The sequence below is a fragment of the Dromaius novaehollandiae genome, chromosome 1 (genome assembly GCF_036370855.1).
Source record: "Dromaius novaehollandiae isolate bDroNov1 chromosome 1, bDroNov1.hap1, whole genome shotgun sequence".
NCBI lineage: Eukaryota > Metazoa > Chordata > Aves > Casuariiformes > Dromaiidae > Dromaius > Dromaius novaehollandiae.
Genome location: NC_088098.1, coordinates 124,786,865 through 124,811,338, shown reverse-complemented (window position 1 = coordinate 124,811,338; position 24,474 = coordinate 124,786,865). Strand labels below are relative to the sequence as shown.

The following is a 24,474-nucleotide window of genomic DNA, read 5'->3' as shown; positions in this document are numbered from 1 at the left end:
ATTATGGGATTATTTAATATTTACCAGATCACTGAAATGGAAAAAGAGCATCCATGATAACCATACTCAGTAACAAAAAAATAAAACAAAGCAATTCCCCCACCCCCACCCCCCACACTGAATTCTGGTCCCTATTCTGAGAATTTTAAGTATTTCATACATATGATGCAAGGAAACTACTTCTGCAGCCAACAGTACATTTGAAAATATTCTTAACCAGCAGAGCAGACAATTCCTATTTCTGAAAACTTTAAACTACAACTAAGAAGCTGAAACAGAAGGTATGTGTGCACAAGTTAAGGAAGTATCCTGGTTCAATAACAGCTATGAAGGATTGAATACTTTCCAGCTGGAAGTGCCTGCAACTGATAAAAAACTGAAACACTTGAGATCTAAGATTAGAGAAAGAGCTCCTGATATTTTTAAGCACCCTGTTTATTTTTGCAATTAAAGACAGTTGAAGTTTAAGGACTGAACATCCGAGAAATCCAGCCAACTGGTAACTATCTTTTCCACAGAGGAAAAGAGTCTGAATCTAATAGATGCAAATGAGCAAAACAATTCTGTTTGACCTTCAGTTTTGAAAGCTCCTTTTATCTCAGTCATGTTGAAGATCTGGGATGAAGATGCTTGCATGAATAAAAGTGAGGAAGAGAGTGTGTCTGGCACAGGGAATGTAAAAGGGAAAACAATGTTTTCTGTAAGCAAAGCCAGTTTTTTTCAATCAAAACTTGATTTAGATATATTAACATAGAGGGTTTCCTCAAAAAAGCGCATATGTTAATCCAAGCAAGTTTTTGATCAATACAAAATATTTTAAATTCAAGCTTATAGCAAAAAAAAAAAAAAAAAAAAAAAAAAAAAAAGAAAAAAAAGAAAAAAAAAAGAAAAAGGAAGCTCAAGAAAAGATTTTGAAAATATTCTTAACTACGCTATCAGTACTTTTGCACACAATCACAACAGAACTAGAAATAACAGATTTAGATATGGCAACTGCTAATATTTATATCCTGAAGGACCCCACAAAATTTATGCATGCTTGAAAAACATCTATAAAGCTGACCACATCATAAGCTAAGGTGCTTCAAAGTTTTTTTTAATTCAAATATTCAAAGAATAAAAATAGGAGATTTGTGGCTGCCTTCGTAACTTTATTTTGACTCAACTGGGCATCCAGTTTGTATCCTGTATTGTATGTATTGAACGAGATCAGGTCCTGACATAAAATTGGTGCTTGATTTTAATTATGGAGAATGTTCACATGAACAGAGAGATAGGACAAACCAATTAAGAACACAAAGCAACTGAGTGTGATTAATTCTTTTTTAGGGGGGGAAAAAAGTTGCAAATTAAGGAACACAGTTTAAAAATACATATTTTCCCACTTTTTCTTCCCCTTTTCTTGCCATTTTCTAGATTGTTACAGTTAGAGATTTTGGGCTGTCTTCATGCTTACTATGTGCAAAAGTTAAGCATGCTTTAAAAAAAGAAAAAAAACCCACACACCATTTCATGATAGGGCCTAACCTAATAGTTCATTGTTGCCAGAGGTGGCTGGGATCCTTGCACCCCCAACTCTTTTCTCCCCTGCTGCTAAGCCTTCTACTTTGAGCTAGCTCTGACTGCACAGTAGGCCAATTCAAACCACCAAAAACAGCAGAAAAATAAGTATTCACTTTTTGGATGGGTTGTTTAGTGCACCTGGCATATACAGAGCAGATGAATGCTAAAGCTGACACAAAGGAAGGGTAGCTTATGCAGCAGGGAACAGAAGCACAGAAAAAGAGCAAGACCTTCCTCTTTGAGCAGCAGCAAACTTAATTCAGCTCACATCACAAAATCACACTTACGTACTCCTACAATGCAGGATACCAGTGCACAAAGAGGAAAAAGAGGCTATTACCACCATGTTTATAGAATCTACAGACCAGCTACAACTTGGTACAGCTCTCCCTCAGGAATCATGAAATACCTGAAGAGACTACTGCAGCCAGTGCTAGTACATGGGAAAATTTACAGAGATGCTAGATTTCACCCCAACTCCTGCCCCGGTTAGCTGATCTGTACAGCTAGACCTGTGCTGACCACAGCCAGATATTTGCTCTCAACCTGTTTGAATCCTGCAGGACCAAATAGGTTGGGTTCCAGGTCAAGCCTGGCAAATCTAAAGAGCTCCACAGAATATCTGCTCTGTTCCTTATCATTCAGTACTTCGAGGGAAAAGTTACTGTACTGATGCAGAAAGGATCCTATAGCTGGAAGACATTATACCCTAAATTTCTTCTCATCTTCCCAAGCTACCCTCACCCCCACCTTCTATATCATCTCTCCCTAAAAAGTAAGGGGCAAAAAGGGAAGAAGGAAAGGAGAAAGAATACCTCCATTGCTTCTTAACCATCCTTCCCATTTACAGGTGAATAGATTGCTCTAATCTGAGTGTAAATCAGTGCCTTCCTGCTGTTCAGAACTGTTCCCCACTGTTCAAACCGGGGAACAACATCTGGAGCAAATAAAAGGAGAAAAGTGGGCAGCTGGCAGCTCAATTTGCAGCAGCAGCTGCAGGAATTCCCTGGAGAAGGATGTAAAGTAAAGTAATAGGCGACCCTTTTTGCTGGCTTCTCAAAGCTAGAACATCAGGATTGCAGCCAAAGGTTCTGCTCATGGACCCTCTCACAAAAACAAAATTGGCAGAATAAAGAAGACAGAGAAACATGTCTGAAGATCTTGGTAGGACAGAAGAACTTCATATATGAGAAGTGAAACCTCCCTTTAGGAGAGACACTATGAATTTTTTTTTTCCTTTTTTGCTGAAAAGAGCAAGACAGTACTCCATCAGAACAGCAGAGAAACTGAGGTGAAGCTTCAGGGTGACAAAAAGCAATGAACTAGGAAACAGAAAAGGTGTTTTGTTTTTTTTGAAGACCACGTCCACCGTGTGAAATAAAAGCAGCATGTTCAGGTTGTAATGTTTCAGTACAATAGCTCTATAGTTATAACTGCTGGGAAAGCCCATAATTAATCTTGAAGGCTCAACAGAAAAATGGATAGTGTACCCACATAAAGACACACCTGAGTAAAGATAGATCCCACATACAATTCTGAGTATCTTAAAGGAGAAAAATGAAGCCACTGTACTTGAGAAGGCTCAGCATCATTACAGCCAAAACATGTTTCCTTACCTAAAGAACTCTTCGGCTCAAAAACTTTCAAATCTGAACCACCTTCCAAACTGTTAATAGTGTCAACTACAGCAGAGCTGACACTTTGAGATAAAACCAGTTTTTCAGCTTAGCTGAAAATGCTTCCTAAACAACTAAAGTGAAACAGAATACCTTTTAAACCAGAATAAATATCCACATAGGACTTAAGCCCTAGCTTTTACTTGTAAAAAATATTGTTCATAGACCAGCTATCTATAGCTCTCGATCCAAATATCCTTAGAAATTTACTCAGTATTAAATGCCAGAAGTGACCACTTACTGCTAACACTATCCAGAAAAGAAAATAGGGATGCTAGCCAAAAAAAGAAATCAGAGTACCTGTGAACAGTTAAGACATGCCATCGGGTAGCCAAAGAAACAGATGAAGTAGCCAAGTGAAAACTTATTTAACCAAATGCTATTTAGAAACCTCTGGGGGAAGGAAAACATAGAACCCAAGGGGCATACAATGAATGGACTTGGACTGCTTGCAACCAAAGTAACATTTAAGAGCACAGGAAAGATGTCTAAATGGAATTCTGTCAAAGCAGCAGCACTTTCTATAGCCTAAATGGTTCCTTCCTCCTGAATATCAGAGATGATGTACTAACTGCAGAAATGTTAGTGTTTTAGCATTACTTTATAATGGACTGTGCTAGACAACTAAACCAAAGAAACATTACAATTTCTCCTCCAGTATTACATAACTAAAGGAAAGGTGCAGTTTTACTTTGTGGCTTTTTTGGGTATGGTTTTCTTTTAGACAGTCATACTCTTTCAGTGGGGTGAATTACCAAAATAGCTATGCTAGTATAATCCAATAAAGATAAAATTAAAATATTAACTCTTACATCAACATACCTTATCTTCAAAGAAAGGGGAAAGAATATTTTAAGTGTGTAACAACTATGCATCAGTTATAATTGTCTTCATGTGGTGAATACTGTTTTAACCATTGGTTCCTGAAAAGGCTGTCAATATAAAAATTCAGATAAGCCTAAGCCTGGAAAGGAAACACAGTCCCAGTGTACCCTCAATATTGCAATAAGACAGGAGGAACTAGTAACTTTCCCATCTTACTCTATTCCAGCAAAAAAGTGTGAAAGTAAGCAAAGACATTTTAATCAAGGAAGGGTCACCTTTATCTCTTGAGACTACATTAGCAGTAATGGTGTTCAAGTGACAGAGATAATCCTCCCAAAGGTTGCAACTGTTTTGTTCTTTTTCTTTCACACCTTTTCGCTGGATCTTCGTATTAAATTCTGACTGTTAGGAGTCTGAAATATAGTGATCTTTGTTCAAGACAAGATATAGTCATCGGTCCTTGTACTCCTAAATTTATCCTGTATTAAGACTTGACTGGATGATAATGCTAGCATTGTGTTAATCCATCTCATGCCCACAGAGTGCCTGATTTACCATGGACCTAGGGAGGACAAGAAAGCATTTCTTGCATTACCAAATGAAATCCGTGTCAAAGATAACATTTGAACACGTTAATCTAACAGCTGAATTGAAACAGATGCTGTACTCATTTAATAACCACCACTTCAGTGTTCATAAAAGGGGCTCAGCTTTGGAAACAGCAGTAAAAGAGCTGGCACCTTGTCCTGGGTTACTTCAGAATATATTAATAGGGTTGCAATGCAAAAGCCCCAAAATGCGGTCTCCTTACTTCTCGCTGTGGGACTATCACAAGACAGTTTTACTCCACCACTCAAAATTAGTCATATCCTGGATCTTATTTTTGACCTAATTATCAATACTAAGAATACTGAGCCCTAAACACAGTCAAAGTTCACTTATTATATCCTTAACAGCAAAGCCTGAATAACCAGAACCAGGAATGCCATAGGAAAGAAAAAGAACAGACCTGTTTTAACCAAGAGAGGGACACCCTTATCAGTTTGGTATCCCTTTGCCAGTGAGCCTCCACTAACTGATTCTCTCAGACCAATAGACAGACTACCATCTTCATTTTCCTCCGCCAGTTTCTGCATTTTCAGTATCCAAGTCACTCATTTGATAACAATTTATTCCCTGTACTTTAAGGAAACCATAAACAAAATTCTTTCTCAACAGCTACATGCAGTCCCAGGAAAACCATTCAGATGACACATGCTCAAAGCCAACAGTCAACAAATGATGCTCAAATCTACCTGTCCTTCACCACTTAAAGCCTCAGCAGGGTTTAGTGAATGGACAAGGTCAGATCATGGAAGGGGAAGAATTTGCTGAAGGTATATCCAAGCAAAGCAGACATGATGTTGATTAACAGAAAGAAAAAGCTCAAGATTTCACAGAGTTGGTAAGGAACATTAATAACTGGATAATTCTTTTGGATTCAAACTCTTAATGTTTTCAAAAAGCCACATTACTAAGATCACGTTATTAGCTTGAAGACTCTACAGTATGGCCTCAGATATTCACACTTTAATAACCTCTCAGCTGCACTACACTAATGCATATGTATCTGGCCATGAAATCAGTACATCTTCAGAAACCCAAACTGCTACAGAAAGTTGCAGTATGCATTTCCCCATCAATACGAGCTACCGTAAGCATTTCTACAGGGCTTTTCCACATAAATTGGAATGAAATTCAAGATTTCCATCACTTTCAAAATAGCCGATAGTCTGGGTTCAGGATAACTAACAAACTGCCTACGACTCTAGGAAGAGTATGATAGCAGTCAAAAGCATAATGATACTTACTATAGGCAAAGATAGCCCAACAGATTATTTTACAGGGGCCTGCAAGAAACTATGAAAAAAGAATTCCATGGGGAACCAATGGAAAACAAACACTGGCAAAACCACTGCCATCTAGAGCACCCAAAATTAGATGAAAAATCACTCTCATCTAAAGCCCTCCCAAATAAGATGAATGTTTCATACCTTCTTCTCTCACAGTAAACATTCCATTATAGTTAAAAAGACAACACATGTACAAAACAACCATGACCTGATACCACGCTCCACTTTCTAGGGGAAGAAGGTGGAAAACAAATACTGCATCCACGTAAGTTAGTTGCTGTTCAGATACTAAAGCCATGATATAAGAACCTACAGGTAATGGGAGACTAATCTCTTAAGAAAAGTACTTTTGAAAGCTTCTAAAGGCAAAAAGGCCCATTCTGATCATAATTCCTTTCTCATTCCACTCGGATTCCAGCAAACCCAAACTTTTTCATTATTATCTTCTACATATAGAAGAATTAAAAGTTACAAGTTATATACAGGCCTATCATAGCCAGCAGAGGCTTGCTGAAGAAAAGGCAACTTTTCAGAGAAACAACTAGAAAACCAATCCAATCTGGGAGAAACATTTCCTTCTCCTGCTGTCAAAACATCTAGTCATAAGAAAGTATGAAGCTCCAAATATTACTCCAATCCTTATTCAGCTGTTTTTATTTTATTTTAGAAAAAGAAAGATGTGGATAAGAAAAAGGCTAAAAAAACCTAGTAACATTGTTGTAACTCAAACACCAGAAACTGTGTTTCTGTGTCTGGGAAGGGAAGCATTCCTTTTACCAAGGGACATCTCCCAAGAAATGCTGTAATTCACTCTGAATACAGCAGAAATTTAGTAAAAGAACTAACTAACCCAACACTCTAAAATACAGTTCAGTTTACAGATAAGTTGAAGTGAAGGCTCTCTCTTCCCATGCTTTGGTTAAAAGCAACCTTACCTAGGTATCTTTTTACATGTTTGTCTGACATATGCAAAGAAATGAAATAGGTTTCTTGGGGTTCTTTTTGCTCAGCATATTAGCTGACTGGCGCACTATCTTAGGGGATCAGTCTAACTTTGGAAATGACTACAGATGAGAATTTTGGTCACGCATATGTATTTTCATATTGTATGTTAAAAATATTACTCATCCCTGGAAAAAGCATAACTAATAAGAAACTTTTTTTAATTAACAGCATAATTCAGCATAAATATATACTTTCAACACTAACGCCTTTCAATTCTGAAGTCAACATTTTTTTAGATGGCGCGTTTAACATGACTACAGCTCTCTGAAAAGTGATCTTTGCAAATACCATATCAGGGTTAATACTGCTCTGTTACCTTTCATTATCATGACATCTATACAATGGATTATAAAAAGCCCAGTGTATCAGACAGTGAACTGAGTAGGGGAGTGCTTGCTGACATAATACATAGGTCTGTCTTTCTCCTAATATTACCTTATCCTTCATTAAAATGAAGCATTGTGAAGAGAAATTATCAGAGAGCACTTGGGTCCCAAAGCCTAGCCCCAATTACTGAAGACAACAAAGTTTCGTACTATTTTAATAAAAGGATCAGACTCAGTCATTCTTCAAAACAATGTAGCTTTCTGTCCTACAGCTTCTCATAGAAAGCTGCTCCAGAATCTTGATAGTAAATTGGCTTAAAATCTTCTGATTTGCAGTCTAAAATTACTCAGGACTAGTTTGTACACTTTTGCTTATCTGCTCTTACTCTCAAGCATCTTATTTGCAAAACCTTTACAATGTTTCTCAGTTCCCATTTTCCTGTATCAAATCAAGTTCCTTCAAAGTCCCCTCTTAAAAAGCCTCTACTTCTCAGTCACTGCAGCCATCTTGTTTACATCATGAGGTTGTATGCAAGAATGCAGCAGTTTATCAAAACAACACTAGAAAAAGCTGAAAAGTGGAAAGCAGAGTACTGATTAACATGTTGTATTTTGCAACTAAGTAGTATAATTCTACTCTATTTAGTTACAGCTGGAGAGAACTTCATAGGCAGAGACAGGTCAATATTACAATTAAAACCCATATCACAGTACCTTAGCTAAATATTCTAGCCACTAGACACTTCAAATAATCTGATGTTAGTTTCCTGAAGCAATACACATGATTATGGCCTCATGCTGAAGCCAAATATTCATTATAGGCTGTTCATCCGTTCATCTTAAACACTTACTTTAACATAGAAACAGGTGGGAATTTGTTTTGTTAGTATACTAGTATTTAAAACAGTAGTAATAAATTCAATGGCTAAATTAGACAAATCACTTTCCATACCCCACAAAAGTTCCCTTCCCTCTCCCTCCTTTCCAAACAGTGAGCACATACTGCAGTTGTTTCACATTTTCATCTCGTTTGTCAAAATTATACCCATAAATTATTTGCATCAGTTTTACAGGAGATTCAAAACTTCAGCAGTGCCCTAGAGAAAAAGCACATTTGGGAGACGACCATATTCTCATTCTCCAGCAGAGAAAATGGAGGCAATGATGAACAGTATCACTAAAAGCATCAAAATATTTCTATACGGTTTTGTTATCACAGTTCTTAAAGTTATTAGCACATTTCTTGGACAAAGAATCCATGAGCTCTCTCCTCCCTTCCCTACTCATTCCCTCACTGGGACATAAATCTAAAGCATCTCCATCTCAAGATAACAGCTCAGGATGAAATTACTATAAACCTCTTCATGACTGACCTTATTGAGATACTAGCCTTCAGACTCTAATGCAAAAAAATCCCCTATCCACTCCTTGCCCAAAGACCTCACTTCCTTACCCCTACCCTCACACCTCCTGCACTGCTGCGAAGCTGGAGAAGACAGGAACACTTCCAACCTCTAGACACTTTCGCTCCTCTTACTAGACAGAGAAGGTCAAGCAGTGAGAATCATCCCATTCATGAGGAAGGAGGGATAAAAAAAACAAACAAAAATCCTCAGTGTGCAGTGCAGAAAAGGACTACGCTGAACCCAGTCATGTTCCAAAGAACATCCTGAAAAATTCAATGGTATTAACACCTATCATCACATTATTTTTTGGTACTAAAAACACCAACAATTCCACTACTACTGTGCTCAACAATTTCACATATATATGATCCAGCAATGGAAAAAAAAAAGTACAAAAATTTGCATAACTAAAGTTTTAAGTGACTGTTAGCGCATAGACAAATGATTTTAATTGCAACCAATACTCACTTTAACACAGAACTTTTATTAATTTTATCTCATAATACTATAGATATTAACATAATTTAAGAATTTGGATAGAGGCACACCAATATAAAAAACTACTCTGAAAGCAATCTGCAATTCTACTATTAGAAAGATCAGACAGTCTTTATGGTACTCCTCCAGTGCTAACATAAGTCAACATGAGTCTGAAGAAGTGCATAAGTCAAAAGCAGGTCATAGCAAATAAACAGAACGAGGACTAGAAGCAAAACTATCCCTACCATAAAAGCCAGTTTTCAGTCTTCTAGATTCAATACCAACTATATCTACTCTAACTTAAAGACAAACATTCTTTTTGGCATAAAAAAACTACTGCTATAGGTACATGGAGCTGCTACGATAAACTTAGGACAGTTTTCATATCAGATGAATACCCAAGATGTTTTAACTCTACACTCACTAAACTTTATGAATTACTAAATGCATTCTGATTAAAAATTCTAATAAAAAATAATGAAATATACCTATTATAAACTATGAATCTAAGGCACTGTATGATCAACATTATGAAAGGGTTAAATATTTTAGTTTGTGTACTTCTCAATCAATATACAGGGAGAGTCTCTTCAAAGGTTATCCTTAAGCAAGTCTGAAATAAGTGGCATACTTGTGTCTTACATCACAGCCTGTTATCCCAGGATACGTTAAGACATTTTTTAAGGGTAATACAGAAACTTCCCAATTTACTCTTGCTTGAAAGGTGTTTGTGTCAGCCAAGCCTGAAGAAAGACACTAACCTAGAATTCAATAGATCTAGTATAAGTAAAAATACATGACCACTGTTAGTGTCACAGAGAATACCACTTAAGTATAATAAAGGTTAACAAGAAATTGAGTTTATTATTCCAATTTTTATCTTTGTATGGCTTTCAGAAATGGAAAGGTATACTGCAAATACAGACAAATTAAAGTTCTTCTAGAGGAAACATGAATTAAAATTTCCCTCTGTTCCTCCTGGCCCTTCTTTTCTCCTGTACCCATTCAAAAAGAAAAATGCATGCTTAGAGAAGTAAAACACATGAAATGCCATGTAATAAACAGTTTATCACTCTGTCATTTCAATTTATTCATATACTATTACATGGTAATTGTTACGCACTCCAGCACACCAAAAGCTATTGTCACTGTGTTTATATAAAATGAGTCCATCAATTGGATCAGTTTACTGTATTTAAAACTATTAATCTAAAGTTTAAAATAAGGCTCAGCAAAGTGGACCACATAGTTACCGAGCAGACACTATCTCACAGAGATGACTTAGTTTTTAAAGTCAACAGAACAGGAATTGAGGGATTTCTCTTACAAGTTTGACTATATGACTGAATATTTAGCCTAAAATCTCTTCTCCACACTCTATGTGAAAATACCTTTCTATCTACTTAAAATGACAGTAGTAACTACCTATTTAGGAAGGATAAAGTACACACGGTTAAGTATTTCATGCATCTGAAAGGCAAATCAGGGCCAGGTACGCTATTTGCAAGAACTGAATTACTGTATCAATCAATAATAAATTGCAGAAACATGCACACATTTAGTTGATGTTTTACAGAAAGATGTTTAGCAAGATGTATATTTAGCAATTCAAAGCAGATTTACAGTAGCCTTCCTCAAGTTGCTTAAAGATGAGCAAAGTGCTACATAAAATTGTGCACTAAATAAAGACATTGCACCATGGTCCCTAGGAAGTCACCTATACAGTGTTGTAAAGAAACAAGAATACTGATTATACAACTGTATATGATACTATGTATTTATTCTAAGTGTTTTTAGAGGATTCTCATGACATCTGTGCAGAAGAGCCTAAGCAATCACAACAAGCTATCAACCCTTCACACTATCACTGCTGTTATTTTCAGTGATCCACCCAGTTTTTGCCAGAGTACTCTTGGCATCATTATGCTACTCTGATTTAATATTTGTTAGATCGATTTACATTCACAATGCTATCTGTACTACCTAAATTTCATGGGAAACTTCTGTAGCTAATATCTAACTCACAGCTTTTGTGCTCTCTTTTCAAAATTCTCTGATCACAAAACAAAAAGGCCTTTGAAATGTGCAGGCATTCGGACCTCCATGAATGATCCATTCTCTAAAAGTCACCTTAAACACAATCACTACACCTTCTTCCTAACACTAATCAGGCACGAATAAAATACAGTACAGTACGTGAACTGCAGTGGTTAGTGTAAAACCACTTGTGAAATAAGTCTGCCAAAAATTATCTTCAAAACATGTTTAGTAACAGAGTTTTGTTTCGCTGCTACAGAAGCTCCCCATCAACCACCAGCATTAAGTTAGAGCAACCACTTACAGTTTATGCCAGCAAACAAGGCCGTTGCACCTCAGTATTTTGGAAAGGTGGTTGCATTAACAGAAAGGTAATGCATTGTTAAATGACAGAACTAGATGCTGAAACTTTTGTGGACAACAAAGTAACCTGCTAAGTCCATAACTGGCATTTCAGTATAATCCTGTGGAAAGACTAATTCCAGAATATTTTTTTTAGCCCTAACTTGGAAAGTAGGCAGCTCTTGATATATCAGCTGAAAAGCATACTGGTGGAGAGAAGACAAGAAAACATAGGCAGAAAAATTCTTTGTTTAAATTCAAAACAATTACTCATATAAAATTCACTGTCAGGAAGAAAAAACTACAGGCACCCAAGAACAGAATCACTAGCAAGGCTGTCACAGCAATCTCAGCTTTTGAATCAGAAACACAGAAAATTAGGAAGTCACAGTATTGCTACAACCTCTCATGTCCAATTTGCAACACAAGCACAACACAGAACATATACAAAAGATGACTAATAAACACAGAATGGATTTCAAAACTGGGCAATGACAACAAATTGGGGGAGAGGGAAAATGGTTTTCAGCTTTAATTCTTGATCGCCCTCTGATTTTTGGCATTCTCTTCGTTTTCTCGGTGCGATTACACAAAGACTGATACTTGGACTGTCATTTTCATCCATCGATCAAAGCGGCAATCCAAAACGGGCAGCTGGGCAATGCTAGCAACTACCTCAACTCCTAGGTTTGACACAAGCCTCGAACACCACTTTAATAATGGTTGCATAATAAGACCCAAACGGCCAAGTTCTCTTACTGCCCGGTACATCTTTATTTCCACATGGATGAAGGTGCAGAGAAAGATCTGCAAGGAAACTCAGCACTACCTGAGTGTCACTGGTATTGCCGCTAACAAGCTGGTTATTATGCAGCAAAGAGGAGAAAAAAACGCAACACCTGGCACACAAATATGCAGACGCCCAGTAGATAGGTGGATCCACAAAGAGATACCTTTCCTTTCCCTTCCCCAATAGGCGATCACTGATGGGTGTGCCAGGAATGGGATATAGGGGGGAGGAGAAGAAAAGGGGTGGGAAGTGGTTGCTGCAGCCAGCCTGAGTGATGGTTAGGTGGTTAATCATGGTGGCTGAGGAAACATCGGGTCACTTCTCCCCCTTCCGTCTCCCGTGTAATAAAGACGATGGGCAGCGCGCAGAGCGCACTTATCATGTCACCGCCACGCGCACATGGGGGGAAGCGGACCCCCCACGGCACGCACGGACCCGCTAGCGGCGACTCAGGTGGGTGCTAAGCAGAGCATCCCTCCCCGCCCGAGCCCCGCGGGAGGGGCCGGGCACGGGGGTACCACGGCCCCCGCCGCCTCCTCCCCCGCTCTGCTCGGCCGCGCACACGCGCGCCCTGCCCGTCTCCCACTCCCCACGGGACTCACTTGCCGATCACTTCGCAGAGCTCGTACACATCCTCGAACAGCACGTCGTCGTCGGCCATGGTCCGGGAGGGGGGGGATCAGCCCGAGAGGCGGCGGCGGCGGCGGCCCCGGGAAAGGAGGGAGGGAGGGAGGGACGGCGGGCCGCGGGCACGATCCCCGCCGCGCGGCGCGCTCCCCTGCCGGTCAGCGCCAATCGCCACCACCGCGGTAAATCCCAACGGCTACAACGGCTCCCGCCGCCGCCACCTTCCTCGGGCGCCGCCGCCCGCCCGGGGCCGCGCCGGGACTCCCGGCGCCTCCTCCTGCGGGCCGCGGCCGCCGCTCCCCGCGCGTGTCACACACTCCGCGACCCCACCTTCCTCCTCCTCTTCCTCCCCCTCCCGCCCGCCCCCTCCTTCCCCCTCTCAGCCGGCTACTCCCCAGCGGCGGCGGGCGAGCGGGCAGCTCTGGCTAGCGGGGCGGCGCGAGATCCATGGAGGGGATCGGCACCACACGGCCAGGAGGGAAGCGGGGCCGGCGGCAGGCGGCAGCGCCGTCTCGCTCCCTCGCCGAGCGGCCGGGCGGGGGGGTGGGGGCGCGCGCCCGGATAGACGGAGGGGGAGGGAGGGGGAGGGGGAGAGAGGGAGAGAGAGGGAGAGGATAATAGCGGGGGGAGGGGCGGGGAGTTGCCGGCGCGGCGGTTGATTACGCTCCCAGGCGCGAGGCGGAGAAGCAGCAGCAACGGCGGCTGCCGCGATAGGCGCTTGCGTTACTGGAAGGCGGGCGGGCGCGCGCGCGCGCGCTCCCAACGGCCGTCACGCAAAGCCGCCGACGCGGCGCGCGCGCGCGCAACCGCCCCCCCCACCGGCAGACCGAGCAGGCGCGGCACGCACGCACGCACGCGGGAGATTGTGCTCGTTTCCGCTCGCTTTTCTCTCCACCCTCCCCCCCCCCGCCCCGCCCCGCCCCGCCCCGCCAGAAGCGCGCGTGGGGCCACGCCTACTAGGCTTTGGGGGGGGTGGCCCGGTGTGCGCAGGCGCGGGCTGGGATGACGTCATGCCGCGGGGAGGTGCGGCGCGGCAGGCTGCTGTCGGTGTCCGTGGCTCTGGTGCGTGAGGGCGCGGCGAGCGCACCGCCGGGGGGCGGGGGGAGCGGCGGCGAGCCGGCGGGCGGGGCTCAGGTATTAACCTTTCTTATATCTTAAGCCGCCCCCCTCCCCCGCCTTCTTTGTGGGGGGGGGAGGGGGTGTCGTTGCCGCCGGCTTGCGGCGAGCCAGTGGCTCGTGAGGAACCAGCGGCCCCTGCTCTGCAGGGCGGGCGCCTCACCCACCGCGCCGCGCCCAGGCGCCGGAGGCAGGCGAGGCTCAGGAGCTGGCGGGCCGTTCACGTGCAGGCAGGTGCGGGAGGAGAGGAGCCTTTCCCCACTCGCCGTGGGTTACTAAGGCTGCTATTTATGAAAAAGGTGAGGTGAAGCTGCATGCGTGTTCTGTAATGACAAGCGTCCCTTTTCACGGACGTGGCTGTAGAAATAAAGAACACTTATGCAAAACGTCATTTCTGGAGCTTTGTCCAGGTGGTGTGTTTTTTTTCCTGCTAGTCTATTAGTTTCAGGAGGAAGGTATTTTCTGGTATTTTTAAGGTATTTTCTGTAGCATAATTCGATTCCTCTTTGTTATTAGGAAAACAGCCACCTTCTTACTAGCCCTCAAAGTAGTGAGTTAGAAGAACTTTTTAAAGACGGCTCCTAGATGTACTTTTTACCTTTGGGCAAATATGTGGTGGCTCTCTTTTTCTTTTCTTTTTTCTCTGGATAGATATTTAAAAAGAATGTCTAAGACATTTAGTTAATTTTAAAACACACTTACCTGATACATTGTGTTTCACTACTTCTGACACGTTAAACAAAAAATTTTGTACAAAAGATAGTCTAAGTTGTTTAGGTGTGCTTTTCCAGTCTTTGAATTAGATGGCTTGCAGAAGAAAGCAAAGCTCTTTTGAAGGAATTAGCCAGGAACTGTTTTGCAGTTTATGAAATATTTATTTTTGTCAAAGTACTTAAGCACACATGCAACTTCTTAAAACTCATTGACACAAAGGGAAATTATACAGTTGTTTCCCTCACACGAGAGAAAGCCTGTCAAAGCAGAATTATGTGATGAGATGGTTTAAAGGTTAGCTTTAAAATGCAGAGCTGAGGACACTTTGCCGAGAACAACTTGTTCCTTTCTCCAGACAGATTCAAAATAAAAATCATGAGAATCTATGGAAATAATAACACCTATCTCCTGCACAGTGGTAGCATACAAGGCAAGAGACAGTCCCATGAGACTATGCTCTAAGCCGTACAAACCTTTATAAAAACTATTAAACACCATATGCTATTTGGAATGCAAACAGAAAGACAATAGTTGGATTGTCTTCTCTCTGAATTTCATACTGCTAATCGTGTGAGTAACCATTTTTCAGTTTTCTAAAGCTAGAACTATGTAGTAGTACCTCATAGGCCTCACAGTATTAAACTCAAGAAGTTGCAGAATGTGGGTGAGTATTCATTTATATTTTGAACAGAAATTGTCATCTGGTTATCTGCAGTCATCATTAGAAGCTAACAAGAACAACTGCTACAAAAACACAAAAAGAATAAAAAAGCATATTGAAATAGCAGGTCCATTCCATAGCTGAGGCAAATGCTTTTCCCATTCTAGCAGCACCACTTCACAGAGGTCTCTTTCCATCGCGTTTGACAGTTTGACAGACAAAACCAAAAACAAAGAGTACCAAGCATAACACTTATGTGGGGAGTTTCAGGGCAAATCGTTATAACAGAACAAACCCTTTAAGAACCTTGGAGGGCAGCTGGCTCCATTGTGGGATGGCAGAGCACATAAACATCGTTTCCTAATGGATCAGGGTCTCAGTGCAGAGAGAGTCAGAGTTGTGCAGGGAAGGTAGTTGCTTGGAGGGCACAACACAAACGGACTTTCCCTAAGGTAGGTGATTCATTCCCTAGACTCTAGCCTGCTTGAAGGGTTCTACTACCTTTGAGGAAGGAGAGTGGTGGCTTCTTTTTTACCTATGGCCTAATTGTTTCTTTGTGGAACAAAATTAAGACACTCTTATTAGAGTGGCTGTAGTATTCATTGCTTAGGCTGTCAAGAAGCAAGAGAAATTTATCAAAGCCTACAAATGTATCAGATCTCCTCATTCAACAGGGAAGACCAAAGCAGGTGCTACTTTTTGCCTTGGGTGAAGAGAAAGAATTTGTCTGAACCAGGCTCTAGGGTTTGAATGCAGATCTGTATTATCAAAAGTTGCTACAAAAATAGCAGAATCAGCAAGACTATCACTAAGTCAGAAATTACTGCAACTAATGAGAACTATGCTATAACTAATCTTAGATTCAGATTGAATGGACTCAAGAAAATAAGAGCATTAGTTTGCCAACTTTGTCAGCAGCCAGTTCCCAATAGCAAGTATGATCATCCAGGCAATATATATGCAGGTATGTTTGTGATCATGATTTCACCCCCAGGTTTGAAAGTAGTCATTCCCTTGCCCTTTCATAGGCAGGCATTAATAGTTTTCACTGAAATATCCAATATATCTCCTTGATAGATTTCAACAGCCACAAGAGACCTGGGTTTAATTTAAAAGTTTAAGGTTGAATTCTGAAATACACACATCTAAAATATCATTAAAAAGTATATAACAAAATACTGTTTGAAATACAAGCAGAAAAAAACTTACACTTGAAACCTGGAATGATTTGCTTAAAAGGATGATGAAAACAGTTCAGAGCATCAGCCATTCAGGGCTGGGAAAGGGAGGTATTGACTTCTTCATAAGGAACATAGAAAAATAAAAACACTGACTATTAAAAGAAAAGATATACTTTATCATCCCTAATTGCCTTCCCCAATCCACTGCACCCATTTGAGCTGCTTGTCAGTCAGATTCTGAACTGCCAGTTTACAATGTTGTATTTTTAGATAAACCACTACTGTTTAATTCAAAATTTTATTTTAAAGTCGTGAGTGTCGGTTTGGGCACAAGAAAATCTATTTCTTAAAACTTCATGGGGTTTCCAAATTTTCTCTGGCTGTGGCCTTCTAAAGTTGTGCCTGTATGATCTGTACACTACTGGTGAGCCACAAAGCAATGATAAGTTGTGTAAAGGTTGTTAGAACCATAATTATCAGTAACATTTAAACAGCCTTTGTAGTGTTTTCATTTAAAAGTGTGATGTAAAAGGTACATGGTGATTAATGAGAAATTCTAAGGGTTGACAGCGGTCTGAAATCCAAATAATGTAGGAAGCACCAAATTCTGTGTCTCAGATTCTAAGTGTAACAGTGCTCCTGGTACTTTGATCTGTAACCCATGTATTTGATCCACTCTCATTATGAGGTCTGAGAATGATATTGACACTGAAGATGAGTAGGAACTGTTAGTGGTTCATAATACATAATTTTAGAGGTTGACCAAGTTTCTGACAAACTTTACCATATCATTTATGGGTGCAAATTCTGTGAGCTGACAAATAATTCATAATTTGGGCAATAGATAGGTGTTTAGGTCGCGATGGAAGGAGGCGATATTTGGATCACAACATACACATTTTTAATCCTTGTCAAAAACACCTGTATCAAGAAGACCCTAAAAAGCTATCAACCCACCCTGAATAAGTCTGGGTAACTCCTGACGAAAGTATGTAATTAAGTCAGCTTGGAAATATAATGTGTGGCAGAGCAGTCTGCAACTGCAGAACTCAGAGGTAACACATGGAACAAGCAGTTCCACACCAGAAATATGGAGGCCTCGTTTCCCATGAATATGTATCTTACAGATGAAAGATGTTTATGTCTAGGAAAATATATCTCCAACTGCATTTTTTCCTTAGCAGAGCTTTTTAAGTTCCTTTGCAGTGTGCATTCTCCATTGTTTAATGAAAAGTGAACTTCCACTGCCACCCTTCCTCAGTGAAGAGAGTAATGAGGTCTCTCTCTTCTCTGCAGCCCCCTATATTCAAAAGACAATTGAAGCTTATCTCTGGGATTTGTACCTTGTCCCCAGCAAATTCCATTGAAATTGGCCCACAGGTTCAAAAGTTCTTGGGAAAAGAGAGATACGGACCTGTACATATGTGTGAACATGGCAAAGCGTAAGTGTCTTTTCCTCAGGCAACCAGCCAGGAACTGTCTTTTTTGTTTTGGACAAGGAATTCTTTTTCAGTGACCTTCAAACAGGGTGACTTTGTCACCTTCACCAAACGTGCAGCTCATACTCAATAAGCTACCCAGATAGAAAGCACTAAGTCAAGTAATCAGCCAGATGTTGGCCTAGAAAGGAGAGGGCAAAAAGTCATGTTCCTCGTCTGCGATTAGACCATAGTCATAATAAACCATTAATGACCATAACACTACTGAGGACAGTAAACCAAAACCGAGTGAATCTGCCTTGCTTGAACTCCTCATGTCTTTCTGCAGCTTAGATTCAGATTTTTGTAAAAGATGTTGATGGTGTTTGGTTGTTGTGATCTGATACACCAAAGCAGCTCACAGTCACCCTTCAAAATCAATTTCCAAAGGTGAAACAGTCCCATATAGGAATAGCTGGCAACATAGACAGGAAAACTTAAAAATTAAATAAGCCCCCACTTAATAGAGTTTCTTTGTTAGCTATTCATTACCATTCCATTTTTCCCTTTCTTGTGTACTGTGTACCTGTGAACAATCTTGATTCAATTACTGCAGAGTTTAAGGACACACACTTATTTGTCCTCTCCCCAGTTGCAGCTTTTCCTCATTGGCAGGTATGGATTAAATAATATGAATTGTAGTGGAAATCTCCCCATGATCCTTTTATTGATTTTGGTTTTTTAATTAAAAAGCTCTTACAAGATGTACAGGGGATAAAAACAAGTAATAAAAACAAGCCAAAATTCAGGCCCTCTCTTCAATATTATCCTAAACATAGATTTGCTACCATATGCTACAGTCATACACCTATACACAGAAAAGTAATTTAAAATCACATCATAAGGACAACATCCAAATGCCACATACAGCGTTGAAATAAAAAATATATATTTTTCTCCCATATCTTCTTTTTCTTCTCTCTTCCACTTGCCACTCCCTCACTATTATGCTCTTTTGGGTAGACAGCTGCCACCCCAGTAGCTAGGAACACCAGAAAAACAATGTATGGGAAAAAAGGGGCAGAGGAGCTTTGATGTAGATAAATGGAAGGGAATACTGCATCTAGAGCAAAACTAAATCCGCACCAACTGTACGTGGTGCTGAACTTCGAACAGGCAACCACAGCTCTGGAAAGAGCACTCAGAGTCACCCCTGACAGTTTGCTGAAGCCATTGCCCCAGGTGCGGTGGCAGCCAAAAAAGTCAATAAAATATTGGGTGTCATCAGGAGAGGCATGAAAGCAAGAGTGTGTCATTTGCCTCTGTATAAAACTCTTGTGCACCCACAGCTGAAGGAGTGGGACAGGTCAGGCCTCCCCATGTCCAGAAAGACAGAACAGAGTGTGAAAAGGAACAGAGAAGGGCAACAAAAATGTCCTGGGGATAGACCACCTACCTCAACAGAAGAAGACAAAAGGCTGGGACTTACCAGTTTGCAGAAGAGACTGCTGAAGGTGGATACAACTGAGGTTTACAAAATCATTAAGGTGGTAGACAAGGTGAATGCAGAACTGTTACTTGCCAAATCCTGCAATACTAGAAGCAAGAGGCACTAAACTTGATAAAACTGATAGGAAGGTGGTTTAAAACAGATCCGTGAAAGTACTTTCTTTAATTTTAAATATACATACACACTGGATAGTGAACTTCTGGGAACATGCTGCCACAGCAGGCTGCAGAGACCAATACTATCATCAGGTTCAAAAAGGGATTAGGCCAATTCAGGAATGACACATCATTACAAACAAATACTTGAAGGAATAGGCAGGGATGTGCCCTGCAATATCTCTAACACAACAAACAAAGATGCTGGGGAAGTAGAAGGGGAACTTACTGCAGATAGTAGCTAGGGTTTCATGGTCTTCCTAAATAGTATCTCCTACTACCACTGCTCTGTTTTCATTTTTAAAGGTGTAAATACAGTCCTCCACTGCAAAGTATGCAGTCAACTTCTCCATATTCAGGGAAATCACAAGAGCCAGCACACCTGGAATACAAATGAGGAGCCTTACCTCAGGAAGAACATGTTACTGAGCTTGGTGTCTACCCTATTGGGTAAGGGCTAGGTGAACCTATTAAGGCATTTCTTACATTCTCAGCCTTTTGGTTCTATCCTATGTTTCATTTTTCACTCACGTCTTTGTCCTTTATTTTGTCCTCATTCTGCCACCATTTTTTTTCCCAAACCATATTTATTAGGCTTGAGATGCCTGTTTTTTCTTACCGAACTTCCCAACTCACTATTTCTACTGATGTGCGGTAATGCAGCCCAGTAGATCACGTCTTACAGTTGGAGACATCTAAGATATGGTCATGGCTTTACCACTTATCCTGTAGCCTCAGGTTAAATCAAGCTTACCACATTTTATAACTTTAGAAGGGACTACTGATCTTGTAAATAATTATTTGCCAGGTGCTTCATCTTCTTTGTTGCCCAGCTTTTTTCCTTTCCTCCTAATTTTCTCAGCCTATGTTCTTTTTATATGATGTAAAGCTTCACAGAAGGGATAAAACTCTGCTCTGCCTCACTGCTTATATCTGTATTTACTTCCTTCTTATTTCTCCCTCTTTCTTATGATTTCTCTTTCTGAAATGTCATACTGAACCCAAACTTAGACTTTCTTTATCCTTCAAGAACAAAACCCCCTGTAATGGAAGGAGTTAATATTGACTTCCTGATTTGGACCTTCTCAAAGTTACCATAGAGTTACATTTCTTAGATTGTTTGGAGCAGATCTTTGAAATTTAGCAGAGAAAATTTCTGGAGGGCAAAGATGTATGCTTTCTATGTCCTATGAAATTCTATTCAGCTTAGGTGGAGGGAGTAACTGATAGAGTAATATCCTTTTTTCCTATGGCTTATGTTGGCAGCAAAATTCTGGCAGCCTGACAAGATAACCAAACATGAGCATTCTCATCTGAAGTAAAGTATACTGCAAACAATATTGTGCTGGGAACCTGAAATACACAAGCTGTAGCTAAAAAGCTGTAGTGAAAGCTTAGGGACAGCACAGAGAGAAAAACAAACCACACTAAGTTCTCTCTGTAATACCTCACTCTAAATCTGGTGCATGGAATCTCTTTGATCTCTTCCTTTGCAGGCTCAGGAGCTCACTTCTTTCAGAGAAATTTGAGCTATACTCCCCAGGTCATCACCTGTGTGCTACATGTGGTCTAAATCTCATTAGAGATTTTTAAGAGTAGGTTGTGGCCTTGTCATTTAGGAGAAAAGAATATTTCCACAAAGGCAAAATGTTTTTTCTTTGGGAAAAGCTATTTGTGTGTTATATGTGAGGCTGTTTTCAGGACTGCTGCCCTATTTGTGCTAACTGTAGGAAGATCAACAGAGACTGTAAGAGAAGATGGGAAGAAGTGGAAGGATGATCTTGATGTTAAGACAGGAGAATGCCATAGAGGTCAACAAATTGTCATTTACTTTATAGTGAAACGTTGTCACTGGTGATGCTTTGCTCACTGTTTATACATGAGGCCAATACACTCAGTTTCAGGTTCCTTTGGTCATCAGTGCTCATCTGGAAACATGACTTTGCCCTTAGTTTTCTCAGACCTCCAGGTGTACAACAATATCAAACATCTCTCTGCTCCTTCACCAATGTAGGATCTGTATGTCATCATAGGAGCAGAGGAAAAACAAGGATCATAGACATATATTAACATATTTTAAAGAACTGCAGTTACAATAAATACCTATTCTTACTTTGGTGTATGTTTTATGGGTGATGACTTCTAATCAGAAGCTCTGTCTGATGCAGGTGATGTCCTTAGCATAAGTAGCACAACAGCATCTGGCAGAACTGAATTCTAAAAAATTATGTTTTATTATCAATTACAGATGACAAGTCTTTAGCAGTAATTATGTTTTCTGGGAGGAGAAGAGCCAAAAGGAACACTTCTTGGTAAATTCTAAGAAATTTCTACTCCAGTCACTCAAGAGCTGGGCTGCATTGGATGTATGGACTTCTTCAGATGGAAGATATGCAGATTTGGGCTCTGATGATGAAAGAAGGGGGATATATTTTAATACCTCTGGTTTTCCCCAATCTATGGCATAGAAGTCTGTCTTGCCTGTCATTTAGAGTCTGAACTGGTTGCTTACGGTGCAATGTTTTTAGGCTAATTCAAGCCATCATTGCTGCTGACCCAAAACTGCTGTGACAGGCAGCAGTTCAAGAACTGAGAAGCAGCTCTGAGGCTACTGCAGAGCAGGAAAACATACTGGTGTCCAGATCCCACAGACGCCCTTGATTTTGGGGTTCTCTTTGAAGAGGAATTACAAATGTCATGTTGTCCATTATGTGCTCCATGCCCACAGGTTTTGAGTGTGCCTGTGTTAAGGCATTAGTGCCTTGCTTAGAGGACAGCTCTTAGACAGAAAGTTTGAGTTGAGTCATAATAATTGATTCTCTCAGATAAGAACAGAAAAAAAAAGTGTGTTTTCTTGTTCTAGAAGAAGCCAGATGCTATCTAAAAAACCTCAAACTTAACATTGATATCTAATAATTAACTGCTAAGTGCTTATTTACAGTAATTGACAAAACAATGGGTAAATCGTACCATGAGTGGAAAAGCCCTGACTCATAGTCACAGGCCTCATGGTGGTTGTGTTGCCCCTCCTTTTGTGCCTTTGGTTGGAAGGAAGAAGATAATCACAGAGCAGATGTGGCCTAAAGTGTCTGGCCAGAAGCATATCAACTCAAGAATGTGAAGAGCACACAAACCAGCAATGTAATATACATAAATAAACTCTATTACTGCCTCTGCTATAGCTACAGACAGGGCTCAGTGAGTCAGGTAGACCAAGATTTTGGCAAGTGATGATTAACTCGTTTTTTTCTCATCTTTGGAGTTTCTAATTTGAATCACCTCATGAGACCTATAATATAGAGGTCTGCACCTGAGCTAGTTATCCTGGACTTCCTTTATAGCCAGTGCTCAGAAACAGACATTTCTGGGGCATAATTCATGCCATTCCAACATGGACATGTTAAACAGGGCAAGGAGAATTGCATTTTTAAGGTGTCAGTTTCCCTCCATAAAGCGAAAAAGGCACTTAGGATAACTAGCTTAAAAGTAGACTTCTATGCTGTTGATGTCTAACAACATGAATCCTGCCTCAAGTGTTACCTATAAGATACGGATGTTTGATGCTTCTGGAACCAAAGTTGAATGGTGGGCAGGACTGAGAACAGAAGATTTTATATACTTGCTCTGGATCTGCTGAGATGCAGTGAGTAGCTCCAGAAAAATTCCAGGTTTTCCCTTCTAAAAGATAAGGAGAATTCACCTTTGATCTTTCAGGGGGCATACTTCAAATTTTTCCATTAATATGGTAATGGGTGCACTAAAAGAAAAGAAGAAAATAAAGAGCTTTCTTTTAAAAAAGTAATGGGAAAAGTGAAAATCCCTCCCATATGCCGAGCGTGAAACAAAGCCCAAAAGGACTGGGTTGTTCTGCTACCAGCAGGCACCAAGCAGTTTGATAGAGATCTGCCTTACTCAGAGTGTGAGTTCTTAACAAGAGCGTTGAACTTTGTGAGCTTCTATTTAACAACTGGTTAAAGCCAGAACCTCTTAAAGACGTGGTTCCTAACAGCTTCCTTCTGCATCCTGAAATTAAACATTAACGTAATAAGGAAGTTCAGGTACTAACTTAATCTAACTTAATGAACAAATGCATGTTCAATTAGTCTCTGAGGTACTCTGCACTGATTCATGGAATTGGAAATCTTTCCCAGAGTATCAATACTTTTGCTGTCAGATGGCAGCAAATCTGTTAGTTCTAGTTGTGTCATGTCCGGAAACTAATTCATCTCAACCTACTGCAGCTGTTGACTGTCAGATTTTCTCAGGTAAAATGGCTGGGTTGCTACTCTTCCTTTGGAAAAGGTGTCACTTATTTCTCTGCATGTCCACCTGGTGCGTCAACTTCATCTGACCATAGGGTATTTCTTGTGACATTATTGCTGTCTACAGTCATTGCTTTTCGTAGTGGATATTCTCACAGTACTTTTTGCAAAATCGTGACAGCTCCCAGCACCCTGGATCATGTTTTCCTTTTTCCTTCCCTCCCCCCATCTATTTTCCCATACCTCTGCTGGTTGCCATGACTTTGACATGAGTTTCTAATAGGGCAAGCTTTCTTGTTTTCAGTTTTCTGTTGAAAAAATGTCAGCAGGTGACAAATCATGTTACCTTGTTACCACTCTGTTATTTAACAGTACTAAGTATGGATCAGAATTGACATCCATTTCTGTATACTCTTTAACGCATTTTTTGCCAGCCTTGAGAGTCTGGAGATGATGGAGGTTGTAGTTATGTGACTAAACCCATATTT

General features: G+C 40.6%; 1 protein-coding gene and 1 long non-coding RNA gene across 5 annotated transcripts in view; one reads left to right on the top strand and one right to left on the bottom strand.

The window, feature by feature from the left end:
* Positions 1 to 13,731, bottom strand: part of CASK (calcium/calmodulin dependent serine protein kinase) — a 224,317-nt gene extending 210,586 nt beyond the window's left edge. For 2 of the 4 annotated variants that reach the window (XM_064497420.1, XM_064497432.1), the window contains exon 1: positions 12,945 to 13,731. In XM_064497420.1, the coding sequence (XP_064353490.1) occupies positions 12,945 to 13,003 (59 nt within the window). In that variant the 5' untranslated portion in view covers positions 13,004 to 13,731. The remainder of the gene's footprint in view (positions 1 to 12,944) is intronic. The other 2 variants (XM_064497428.1, XM_064497438.1) reach the window with 2 other exon arrangements.
* LOC112991437 (uncharacterized) overlaps positions 12,594 to 24,474 on the top strand; it is a 28,648-nt gene continuing 16,767 nt past the window's right edge. The window contains exon 1 of the long non-coding RNA XR_003261300.2: positions 12,594 to 12,795. This is a non-coding gene — a long non-coding RNA (uncharacterized LOC112991437). The remainder of the gene's footprint in view (positions 12,796 to 24,474) is intronic.